This window comes from Heterodontus francisci, chromosome 40 (genome assembly GCF_036365525.1).
Source record: "Heterodontus francisci isolate sHetFra1 chromosome 40, sHetFra1.hap1, whole genome shotgun sequence".
Lineage (NCBI taxonomy): Eukaryota > Metazoa > Chordata > Chondrichthyes > Heterodontiformes > Heterodontidae > Heterodontus > Heterodontus francisci.
In genome coordinates, this window is record NC_090410.1 from 15,954,031 (window position 1) to 15,966,832 (window position 12,802).

Genomic DNA, 12,802 nt, shown 5'->3' on the forward strand with positions numbered 1-12,802 from the left:
TAAATCTTATTCTAAAATAATATAACCAGGGCATTTACAGAACAACCTAGAGAATTCTGAGCTTTCTTGCTGGTTCAACTGGTTGACGTAGTGAGTACCTCAGTCTATTACAACAGGAAGATCCTATGTCCGTTCGTGAATCTACACCACTCCAAATGGTCTAGGTGGATCTGGGTTAGGTTGCTGGAAATCACCTACTCCTATCCTAAGCGAATGTATCTACACGTGATTAGGATCGCGTTTTGGCTGCGTAGCCTACCCACTGTCAGGTTGCCTGCTGGGGTTCACCATCTGAGCTCATATGTGAACAATGGTGGCTTGGGAAAGGCAATAGAGGCTAACCAGTATCCACAAAAGTGTACCCCAGCAAAGGGCCTCTGTGCTCAAGAGAGGAAGTTAAAGTTAAATAGCTGGGGGAAAAAAAGTAGGGGTTAAATCATGTGGAGTAACAAATAAGGTAGCATGAACATCTGAAATACCTACGCCCTCAATTTTAACCAAGGCATTAATGCTTTTAAAATAATAGTAAGTTTTGAATATTGCGCAGCAAGATTTCAGGCCCCTATCGGACTTCAGAGGATGAAGAAATGGCAGGAGCATTTCACAGTTGTAATATCTGAAATTGACTCCAGGCTGTATTGTTCACTGATCTGAAACGTTAACTCTGCTTCTCTCTCCACAGATGCTGCCAGACCTGCTGAGTATTTCCAGCACTTTCTGCTTTTATTTCAGACTTCCAGCATCTGCAGTATTTTGCTTTTATTCTATTGTTTTATCTGATGCACAACTAGAACTTGGGCAACTGAGTTTTTGTTATTTTTTGAAACAAGTTTCTTTGCTGAAGGTTGCTGTCCTGTCGGAACCATCATGTATGGCATTTATATAAGGATGTCCTACCATGTCTTTTGTATTTTAATTGAAATAACTTCAAGGGAATTACATAGAAGTGGCTTATTCTATACATAACATGCTTGTATATATTACAGCATAGACCGAACCCTGCATAAATTATAGTGAATACCAGTGTATATGACAGCGAATATCCCAACCTGTATATATTAGTGAGTATCACACCCTGTATATATTACAATGAATATCTTACGCTGTATATATTAGTGAATATCCTGCCCAGTTTATATTTCAGTAACTATCACACCCTGTAAATATCTTAAAGCTCATACAATCAAAAGCCTCAGATGGCATAAAATGTAGTGCAGAAGCCGATTGCAATGCTTAAGGAGTTGTAGCCCGAAAATCATCCCAAAACACAGCTCATTCAAACTGCCCTATCAGTTTTGTACTTACTGGCGGTTAAGATCCTGCAAATTGCAACGCAGCAGAGGGCCCTGCTGTGGTCTGTAAATATCTGCCATGTTGGTCCTTTGAAGGTGGCGACTCTTGTCACACTGTATCAGATATGCTGTGGCAGGATTAGGAAGGCAGTCTTGATCTGTGCCACGTTGAGTGGCAGGAAGGCAGCCAGCCGCACGGGCACATTTAGGGCCAATGTGGTACTGGCAAGTGACAGCACCCTTGACTATCACTGACAGTCATCGAAAAGTACAGGTGACGGCAGCAATATTTGCAATACAAACGTTATGTGTGTGTGTGTATCTCTCTCTCTCTCTTCCCACCACACGCTTGCCTGTGTTGGTTAGTAAGAATTGGGGAAGTGCTCTTTTCTCACAGACACACAGGGCTGCAGCCCAGACACTCACACTGAGCAAGCATGCAGCCCCATTGGCTCTTTCTTTCAAAAACTTTTACAGACGGGCCTGTTTCTAATCAGCCGCGAGCTTTCAATTCAAACTACAGTCCCAGCACATGTGAATTTAATCACCAAATCTATTGTTTTACATCCAACCTTTTCATAGATCAGATTCATGTACGTCACGTTTCTTCTTGTGCCCAAAAATGTGTAGGTTTTTCTCATTTCCGCCTTTGTATTAGCCAATCCATTTTTATTTTTTTCCCCTCCCTTCAGTACACTGAAGCTATTAACCTCATTGAAATGCTATAATTAGACTATACCTTCCTTGACTGACACGGTTGAACACCGTGACTTCATTGGCATGCAAGGTACCCACTGGGAGACTGGTAGCTGTTGAACACGCTACAGCCTGAGTTATACTGCCAGCTCTGTATTGCTCTCCAGACTGGGAAATAGAGCTCTCTGCCTCCAAACAGCAGCTGCATTTTGACCTGACAGGACAGCCAGCTGACTGCTAATGTTCGAAAGATCCAAAACCGTTGAAAAAAAAATATCAGGGGACTGCCTTGGGGACAGCGTAAAGTTCTCTTTCAAAGAAACTGCCAGTGCTGATCTCAGACCCCTTCCTAAAGTCCAACTCAGACAACTTTATACCTGAAGTACGTCACGCAGTTTGCATCGAAACTGTTTCGTAAACACACAACCAGCATCTAACTAACACAGTGACATAAAGAAGGGGGACGTCCACTGTAGGTATGAAATTTGGAGGTTTCCATCCAAGCAGGCTCAATCCAGACATAAACAGGGGTTGGAGGCCCAAAAAAAGACAGGCGGGCATTTCTATAGCATCTGTCACCACCTCTGAAGCGCTTTACACCCAATGAAGTACCATCACTATAAGGTATGGAAATGGGGCCAATTTGTGCAAAGCATTGTCCCATAAACAGCAATGTGATAATGGCTAGATAATCTGTTTTAGTGATAGAGTCATGGAGGCATTTACGGCATAGGAGGAGGCCATTCGGCCCATTGAGTGCATGCTGGCTCGCCATGAAGCTATCCATGAAGCTATCCAGTCACTCCCACTGCCCCCCACCCCCTCCCGGCTCAATTCCCATAACCCTGCAAGTTTACTTCCTTCAAATGGCTATCCAATTTCCTTTTGAAATCATTGATTGTCTCTGCTTCCACCAACCATGTGGGCAGTGAGTTCCAGATCATTACTACCCGTAAAAAAAGTTCTTCCTCCTATTCTCCCTGCATCTCTTGTCCAGAACTTTCAATCTGTGTCCCATAGTCCTTGTACCATTAGTTAAAGGGAACAGTGTTTCCTTGTCTAACTTATCTAAGCCTGTCATAATCTTGTACACTTCTATTAAATCTCCTTCCTCTGCACGGTCTCATCAACACCCCCAGGGCAGGTGCAGCATGGGTTAGATACAGAGTGAAGCTCTTCCTACACTGTTCCATTAACGCACCTCAATAACTGCAAAAGAATGGCCCCTCTAGTTCAGTGTGACGTTAAGATTTCCTATGCTATCTATTCCCGTAGCCTCTCCGAGAGAGAGAGAGAGAGAGTGATCGCTAATGACCAACCCTGAAACATAGCCTTCCAGTGTGTCGCTGCCTTCTGGCTGGAAAGGGTTCACAAGAAGGCCAGACACACCCAGTTCTCAGACATTGAATATGAACCCAAATAAAATATAAGCATGTTAATCTTCCAAGAATTGTATTTGAAACGTCCGCCAGTGGACGTTAGAGTGTTGAGGGGATATTAGGGATGATGGGCTGATGCAACATGGAAGTTGGAATGCCATCACTCCAGGATTGCCCTGGGGTCTCCAGGAATTAAAGACTAAACTCCTGCACACTGCAGCAAGCAAAACACAGGAGAAAAGTAGTAGAGGCTTTCGAAAATCTGTGCACGCTTCTCATTTGCTATGAACACTTTGGTTTGTCAGTTATAGAGATATTGGAAATGGGGAGGAAGGACTACTTGATCAGGAGGGGTGGTTGGAGATGGGAGGTCATGTGAAGAAACCTTTCAGAATGTGTCCAGAGTGTGTAACCCTATTTAAAATCATAGAATGAAATAGCTCAGAAGGCGGCCATTCAGCCCATCGTGCCTGTGCTGGTTCTTTGAAAGACCTACCCAATTAGTTCCACTCCCCTTGCTCTTTCCCCAAAGTCCCACAGATTCACCCCCTTCCGGTATTCATCCAGTTCCTTTCAGAAAGTTGCTACTAAATCTGCTTTTACCCCCGCCCCCCCCTCTTTCAGGCAGCACATTCCTGAACACAACAACTCTTTGTCACCTCTAGTTCTTATGCCTGTGGGAGGCATCGCCAGACCATATTATGAAATAAAATGATTTCTCTGAATTGAGCAGTTTAAGTCTGAGCTAATTGCACACATTTAGCTGGATGAGGTATGACAGGAGCCTTAGCTCCTGTTCCTTGAGGCTAAGGTTGGACTTGTCCTGTGTGTGGTGAGATTAGGGGCCTCGTCATGAATTTTCCAGCTGGCATGCCCAGTTTAGGAGAGCCTAGGAAACAGTGCCAAAACGGCCAGGCCTTGCTGATGTGGTGAAAAGAATGGGCTTACTCCTGGCAGGTAAAGCAGGTAGGCCCAACATTCTCAGTACGTTTATTATGAATAGCCAGCATCTCCCGTAGCAACCAACTGAATGTAGAAGAAAACAGCCTGAACCACTACCCAGCTTTTGTTTCACATTTTCCTTCCCCGTGTGCATTTGTTCCAGTTATTAAACACAGTGCTGTCCACAAATAGACAGTCTGAGATTCCAGCTACAAGAATGTCTTGTCCTGAACATTATGTTAGAGGAGCCGTGTTGTGCGTTTCCCAAACTTCCTGGTGCCCATTGCTCCAGGTTGAGGGAGTTGTGCTGCTACCTGTAGGTCACCCTTTACCAATGACAATAGCAGTTCCCAGAAAGGTGCTCCCCGTCAACATTTCTGTCAAATGAGGTTCTGACCTCTTCCATCAGGAAGTGTTGGCCAAGCTTGCAGCATTCCCTCTTAGTTGGACCATTGTGTGGCAACATTGGCAGATCAACAGCATTCAGAGATTGGGATAGATGTTGGATGAAAGATAAATATTGGCCTGAACTCCCCTGCTCTTCATAAATCTGCACTGGCAGTTTGCTGCAACACTGAGGAAGTACAGCATTGTTCAAGCTGCCATTGTTCAGCTGAGATGTTACACTGAGTCCCTCTTCACCTGTTCATAAAAATCCCACAGGGACTTTATCAAAGAGCAGGGAACTCTCCCCAGTCTTCATTCCTCAACCAATTGTCAAACAGACCAACTGCTCATTTATTTCATTGTTGGGCTCTGGGGTCTAGCTATACACCAAATTGGCTGTCATATTTACTTGCAGAACCACATGTTAAAAGTAATTCATTGACTTTAACACCCCAAAGTGCTTTATAATCAGTAATTTTGAAGTATAGTCACTGTTGCAATGTAGGAAAAACAAATAACCAATTTGCACATAGAAAGCTCCCACAAACTGCAATGTGATAATGACCAGCTAAACTAGTATTAATGAAGGATTAATGAAGTATTAATGAAGGGTGGCACATTGGTGCAGTGGTTAGCACCGCAACCTCACAGCTCCAGCCACCTGGGTTCGGTTCTGGGTGCTGCCCGTGCGGAGTTTGCAAGTTCTCCCTGTGACCGCGTGGGTTTCCGCCGGGTGCTCTGGTTTCGTCCCACAGCCAAAGACTTGCAGGTTGATAGGTAAATTGGTTATTGTAAATTGCCCCTAGTGTAGGTAGGTGGTAGGGGAATGGTGGGGATGTGGTAGGGAATATAGGATTAATGCAGGATTAGTATAAATGGGTGGTTGTTGGTTGGCACAGACTCGGTGGGCCGAAGGGCCTGTGACAGTGCTGTATCTCTCTATGATTATGGCTCTAAGGATACATTTTGGCACAGGACAACACCACTACTGTCTTCCATATAGTGCCATGGGATCCATTACAGACAGCTGAGAGGACAAATGGTTTAACATCGCATCCAGAAGACAGCACCTCTGACAGTGAAGCATTCCCTCAGCACTGCGCTGGGAACATCAACCTAGATTTTGTTGTCAGGTCTCTGGAGTGGGACTTGAACCCAAGATCCTCAGGCAAGCCTGTTACCTACTGAGCCATGGCTAACACACACCACAGGCTTCCTTTTATAGATGATGCAATTCATGCAAACCTAACATGTGGTGGAAATATTCATGTGGAACCAAGGTTTTCCCCTTATTTTTGTGTCAGAAATTCTCAGCTCCATCCTTGGACTTTCTCTGCTGAACAAAGATATTATTACAGTCAGAAAGAAGGTTGTAAATGCCCACCATCTGGTAGACAAGGCAAGGTAATGTTTCAGATATAACCTTTCATCAGAACTTTATCAAACTGTTTTCAGATGCTGATTAATCTGCTGCACAATTTTAGAATTTTCCATTTTTATTTAAGCAATTACTACAGATGGATTGTTATAAAAGTTCACAAACAGCAAAACTCCTTTATAGCGCATAGCTCCCAGTCTCGATCTAGTGCTTGCTGGCATACCCAGCCTTGGATGTAACACTTGATACATTCTGATCTCAGGTTCAGAACTTTCTAATATACCCCACCTTTGGCTGTAAGATTCTCCTATAATACCCAACTGCACAAAAGCCACTACCTTGGCTGTAAGAGTCCCTTATCCAGCTCCCTTGTTATCTATGCCCAGTGTAAAACTGAGTCCAGGGGGCTCATTCCTTAATTTGTAGCTGATTAGATGGTGGTGGAGGGGGTTAGAATTGACCTCAGCATTTTTTGGCTAGAGAGAAAAAAAATCAGTGAGCGCTCCCACTCTCGATAGTAGTCCACTGAATTCTGGTAGAAAGTCCCCACAGCTTTTAATGACCATCAGCATCGCATGTAAAGGATGGACATTTGAGCAAAGTTCTGGAGGGCCCTTGATGCCCACGGAATCATTTTCAGGAGAGGAGAATGAAGTAAGGGAGCAAAATTATGATCAAACAAATTCTCTCTCATTTACAACTGGATTCTCACTGAAACACAAGCTGACCTATCTGATACCTTGGTAGAGAGGGGAAGAAAAGCAGAAAGTAAGAAAGAGGAAAGACCTGCATTTATAGAGCAATTTCACGGGTTCAGGATGTCCTTATAGTCAATAAAATACTTTTCAATTTAATGTTGTAATGTAGAAGCAGGGCAGCCAATTTGTGCACAGCAAGCTCCCACAAACAGCAATGTGATAATGACTAAATAATCAGTTTCAGTGATATTGGTTGAGTGATAAATATTGGCCAGGGGTAGAACTCCCCTAATCTTCTGCAAATAGTGCCGTGGACAGTAGCACATACCTCAGTACTGTACTCCCCAAAAACTAAACTGTCTACCCAACCCCAAGTAAGTGATTAGTAGGTGACAAATCTGGCTCAAGATGAAGGACAGTAATCAAATTGATCCTGGGACTAACGATTTTTAATTGCAATAAATTTGGCAGACACCATGCCAAAAAATATGAACGTGGTACAACCCTCAGCTGATTTTGGGTAGGGATAGGTTACATAGAGATGATTAAAGTATTGTTGCTGAGTGTTTCACAGTGCACTCTGTTACGACCAGGTGAGAAAGGTATCTAGGGGTCCCTTTTAGCCTTCACCTGGTCTTACCGTAACAGGGTTTATTTTTAAACACACTGTGTTTTTAGCTCCCCCTTGGTGAATCCTTGTTCACCGCTTTCCAATTATAAGGCAAAGAAACCAGCACAAACAGGTTTTCTTAGGTTTAAAGAAGAAAAGTTGAAAATGATTAAACTTAAACTCTAATTCGGTTGATGCCTATGGATACACGACGCGCCCACGCTAGCATACATACGTGATACACACATGCAAATAGAGACAGAAAAGAGCAGAAGAAAAATAAAATGGAAAAGTTTGAGGCAATATCTGAAGAGTTTTTGTTCCAGTTCTTCGAGCTCACTGTAGAGTCCTTGATTGTAAGTAGATCTTGCTTTTCGTTGGGGCCCAGTATTCTTCTTAAACCTTGATGTAGGAGACTTTTCTCTCTTGGGGTTCACGTGTCTTCAATGGATTCAGAGGCTTATGAGAAAGAGATGAGAGCCGACAGGAGAGATCTTCTCAGTCCAGGAGCAAACAGACACTCTCCGTTCAAACTGTTTGTACAATTCAGAAAAACCCAGGTTGCCAAGCAGGTTAGTCATGTGACTAACTGGTCTGACCACGTCTTGGATTGTATCACCTTAGCAGTCTCTGGAATGCTCCTCTTACACACAATACCTGGTGATCAAGGTTCATTGTGGGTTGAATGTGTCAGGAAATGGCTGCTTCTTCCTTCCAAACACTGTCTGTTAATATGCAAATGTCTTTTCCAGCCGCAGCTGATGGTTAACAAGTTCTTTCTTCACTCTAGTAACAGTTTAAAATCAATGTTCATGACAAAATTAATGTGCCTGATCCTTGGCAGGTGGGGGCCTAGCATATAACAACTCACACTTCTGAGCGCCAGTAAAAAGCCAAAAGAACCTCACACCGACTCTTAACCAAGTGGGATTCAGTCGTGGAAACCCAAACTGATTCGAGAGCAGAGTGGAGAGACTACTTCAGGGATCCTCACTCTGCTTCATTCTGGGGTCAGATTAGGACTTGATTTATGCTGCATTTGCACCATTGGGCCTTAATTTAGATTGCATTAGCACCATAACTGCAGCATAGGAGTGAAGTGAAACCGCTTTGCAGTGACACCACTATTTTAGTACGAGTGCACACTTAATCGGCTCAAGGCCCCGATGAGTCCAGAATAAATTTGTAAAGTAGAAAGCTGACTGCGTTGGCAGAGACAGCATTTGGTAGCACTTCACAGTCCCAAGAAACTCCTGGATGCGTGACTACTGCCAGTCAGTACGCTCCACAGATGTGCTTAAAAGGTACTGCTGGCAATATTAACATGTATGAATGCTTGATCCAGTACTTTGATATTCATCTGTCTTCTATTTTAACAAAGCTTTAATCTGTTAACTTTAAATAGGTTAACACTTCTGTTCAAAAAAACAGATGGAGGAATGCCACAAGGCCCGATTATAACTGGAACCCCTTTCGGACTTCTGCAGTGTGAGAGCCAGTCTTCTGCCTGAACCCATTGGGAAGTGACAGATGAATGAGGTGGGAGCAGGGATTTCACATGGCAGTAGGCCATCACCTAAGGAGCCAGGGTGGCAGGGAGGGGGGGATGGGGGGGCATCACAGTCGGAGGAAGGGGAAGAAAGCTCTGGGGGAAAAGAAGGCTCAAAGGTTCAAAGTGGGGCCTGGGGGAAACACCAGTTGCCCACAAGGAAGCAAAACAAGAAATAAAAAGAACTTACATTTTTGGGCCTCCTCAAGCCCCTCCTCCAAGATTGACCTGACAGGAAGGCTGCAATGGCCTTTGGTTAAATTTGCAGTGTGGCCCCAATGATATCATCGCAGCCCAATCTGCATATTTAAAGGAGAATTACACTGCCTTCCAGCGGGTGGTTTGCTCACCTATTTGGAAGATTAAGTTTGCAACAAGGATGGGTATGGGTGAATCGCACCTGCCATTTTAAGTGCCCATCCCACAACTGGGACAGAATTTTCCTAGTGGGCTTTGGAACCCTACCATCATGGGCAAATGGGTGTCAGAAGCCCACACTATAGGGGAAACACTGTGTTTTCCCCCAAATTAGCCACTAATGGCCAGAGAATGGGTTCACCATCCAATTAAGGACAGCTCCCCGGTTTCTAAGGACCACCAGGATTAAAATTGGCCCTTCAGTGTTTGTTCACTAACAGCCCCAATTGTAATTTCTGGATTAGAAGGTGCCAATGGCCACGCACAGAATGAATCAACTCAGAACAGGTTTGTTTAAAATCAGGTGCTGAATCCTTGTTCACCGCTTTCCAATTATAAGGCAAAGAAACCAGTACAAACAGGTTTTCTTAGGTTTAAAGAAGAAAAGTTGAAAGTTATTGAACTTAAAACTCTAATTCGGTTGACGCCTACGGATACACGACGCGCCCACGCTAGCATGCATACGCGATACACACATGCAAATAGAGACAGAAAAGAGCAGAAGAAAAATAAAGTGGAAACATTTGAGACAGTGTCTGAAGAGTTTTTGTTACGGTTCTTCGCGCTCACTGTAGAGTCCTTGATTGTAGGTAGATCTTGCTTTTCATTGAGGCCCAATATTCTTCTTAAGCCTTGTTCGCTGTAGGAGACTTTTCACTCTTGGGGTTCATGTGTCTTCAGTGGATTCAGAGGCTTGTGAGAGAGAGATGGGAGCAGACAGGAGAGATCTTCTCAGTCCAGGAGCAAACAGACACTCTCAGTTCAAACTGTTTGTGCAATTCAGAAAACCCCAGGTGGCCAAGCAGGTTAATCATGTGACGAACTGGTCTGACCACGCCTTGGATTGGATCACTTTAGCAGTCTCTGGAATGCTCCTCTTACACAGATCAAGGTTCATTGTGGGTTGAATATGTCAGGGAATGGTCCTTTGTCCTTCCAAACACTGTCTGTTAATATGCAAATGTCTTTTCCAGCCACGGCTGATCTGTTTAACAAGTCCTTTCTTCACTCCAGTAACAGTTTAAAATCAATGTTCATGGCAAAATTAATGTGCCTCATTCTTGGTAGGTGGGGGCCTAGCATGACACATGGGAACACCACCACCTGCAAGTTCCCCTCCAAGGCACACACCATCCTGACTTGGACCTATATCGCTGTTCCTTCACTATCATTGGGTCAAAATCTTGGAACTCCCTTCCTAACAGCACTGTGGGTGTACCTACTTCACATGGACTGCACTGCTTCGAGAAGGCGGCTCACCACCACCTTCTCAAGGGCAATTAGGGATGGGCAACAAATGCTGGCCTAGTCAGTGATGCCCACATCCCATGAACAAATGAAAAAAAAACTATAAGCCCCACATCCCCTCACAAACTCTCCATTCTTTTGATTCTGGCCTTTTGTGCTTCCTTTGCTGTCTTCATTGTACTGTTAGCAGTTGTACCTTCAGTCACCTAGGCCCCATGCTCTGGAATTGCCTCCCTAAACCTCACCAACTCTTCCTTTATGACCTTCCTTTAAGCTGACTTCTGACCAAGCTTTTGTTTGTCCCTCCTATGATCTTTTCACTGTGTCAGCAATTTTATTTTGCAGATTACACACCTGTGAAGTGCTTAAGGATATTTTTCCACGTGAAAGACGCTAAATAAATGCAAGTTCTTGTTGTTTAGGCCTGTCTTCCCAGGGACAGCAGAACTAAAAGGGTTAAAATATGAGAATGACTCACATTTCCTTGAGTATAAACTAATATGGGATGATCTAATTGAGGTGCTGAAGATAATTAACAGATTAGATCGGGTAGCTAGAGAAAAACAATGTTATCTGGTGGGTGGAGACCAGAACAAGGGGGCATAATCAAATTAGAATTAGGCCATTCAAGGGTGAGGTCAGGAAACAGTTCTTCACAGAAATAGAAGTGAAAATCTGAAACTCGCTCCCTAAAAAGCTAGGGTCAATTACAATTTCAAAAGAGAGATTGATAGAGTTTTGCGAGGCAAGGGTATTCATAGTTATGGAACCAAAGCAGGTGGAAGGAGTTAAGATACAGATCAGCCGTGAACTAACTGAATGGCGGAACAAGTTTGAGGGGCTGAATGGCCTCCTCCTGGTCCTATGTTTTAATGATATACGCTGTCTACAATAACAACTTGCATTTATATAGCACCTCTAATATAGAAGCGATTATCAAACAAAATTTGACAAGGAACCACATAGGGAGGCAGGTTTTAAGGAGTGTCCTAAAGGAGAACAGAGAGAGTCAGAGAGGTTTAGGGAGGAAATTCTAGAGCTTAGTGCCTACGCAGCTGAAGGTGTGACCGCCAATGGTGGGACGGTGAAAACTGGGATGCGTAAGCGGCTGGAGCAGGAGATCTTGGAGGGTTGGACAGCTGGAATCTGGGAACATGACATGGTAAGGCTGTTTAGTGCTCCCTATTTGTAGATTCAGAAGAATTCGACTTGTTTTATGAGGTGTAGAAAGCCTTGGTTTCTCAGCCTGGTCTGTTGGAAGCTGCAGACTGTTGTACGATCCCCTTAAGAGTGATGTCCCTTTAAGAAATCAGTATGCTAATAAGTACCAGAATGTAATCATGTGACTAGAAGCCATCGTCATTCTGCAACTGTAACACCCTAGACAAAGGTTCTGTATATAGTTTGCTCTGTATTGTATAAACCCTCTAGAGATCTTCAACGAACTGGAATCCATGTACCTCATTGCGTTGCTTAAGATAACACAAAGAACTCATGACACAGACAAGCAGGTAATGAATTCTGTAGTCCCAACCAGTTTTACTGTACGCCCTTGTGATTTTATAAACTAAGTGTTTGCTGTAATTCCCTGGCAATGGAGACTTGCAAGGATAACATTAATTACATCTGTTGCTCGGGATATAAAGTGAGTCCACTTTACTGAATGTGCTACTCGAAGTCAGGCTTGCCAGATCAGAAACATATAAAGACAGTGTCACTCATTTTGACTGAGAAGATTGCCATCCTGCCATCTACAAAAGATAAGGACATGCAGCATTTAGGTGGGGTGTCTTCTCTTGGTGCACCTTTGTTGATGGCTGTGAAGGCCAATCCTTGAGAGGCAGGTTCTGCCACAAGTGCTGCATGTGAAGCTGCCAAATGACACTGTGAGTTGTTGTTTTTGACATTAGCGCCTATTGCTAAGCTGCTGTAGCAACTGGTCATTGTGGTAGTGCACACCAGTCCACAGGATGTGTCGCCATTTCCCTCTTTCGCCAGCTAGTGACTCCCAGGTGCGATAGTCGACATTTAGGGCCTTCATATCACTCTTGCGAGCATTCTTGAAGCAGAGCTGTGGGCACCCCATTGGTCGTCTGGTCCCGCTACCTCGCCATACAGAAGGTCCTTGGGTATGCGACCATCTTCCATCTTGCGGAGGTGTCTGATCCGCCGAAGCCGCCTCTGTTTGATTAGTGCCAACACAATT

The 12,802-nt window shown here is 44.0% G+C and overlaps 1 protein-coding gene across 7 annotated transcripts in view; it reads right to left on the reverse strand.

The window, feature by feature from the left end:
- LOC137353116 (RAS guanyl-releasing protein 1-like) overlaps positions 1 to 12,802 on the reverse strand; it is a 171,196-nt gene that overhangs the window by 116,054 nt on the left and 42,340 nt on the right. Inside the window, exon 1 of one of the 7 annotated variants that reach the window (XM_068019125.1) lies at positions 1,306 to 1,491. The exons of the other annotated variants lie outside the window; for them this stretch is intronic. Coding sequence (XP_067875226.1) covers positions 1,306 to 1,373 — 68 coding nt within the window. The 5' untranslated portion in view covers positions 1,374 to 1,491. Of the gene's footprint in view, positions 1 to 1,305; positions 1,492 to 12,802 lie in introns of those variants that run through there. 7 annotated transcript variants of the gene reach the window in all.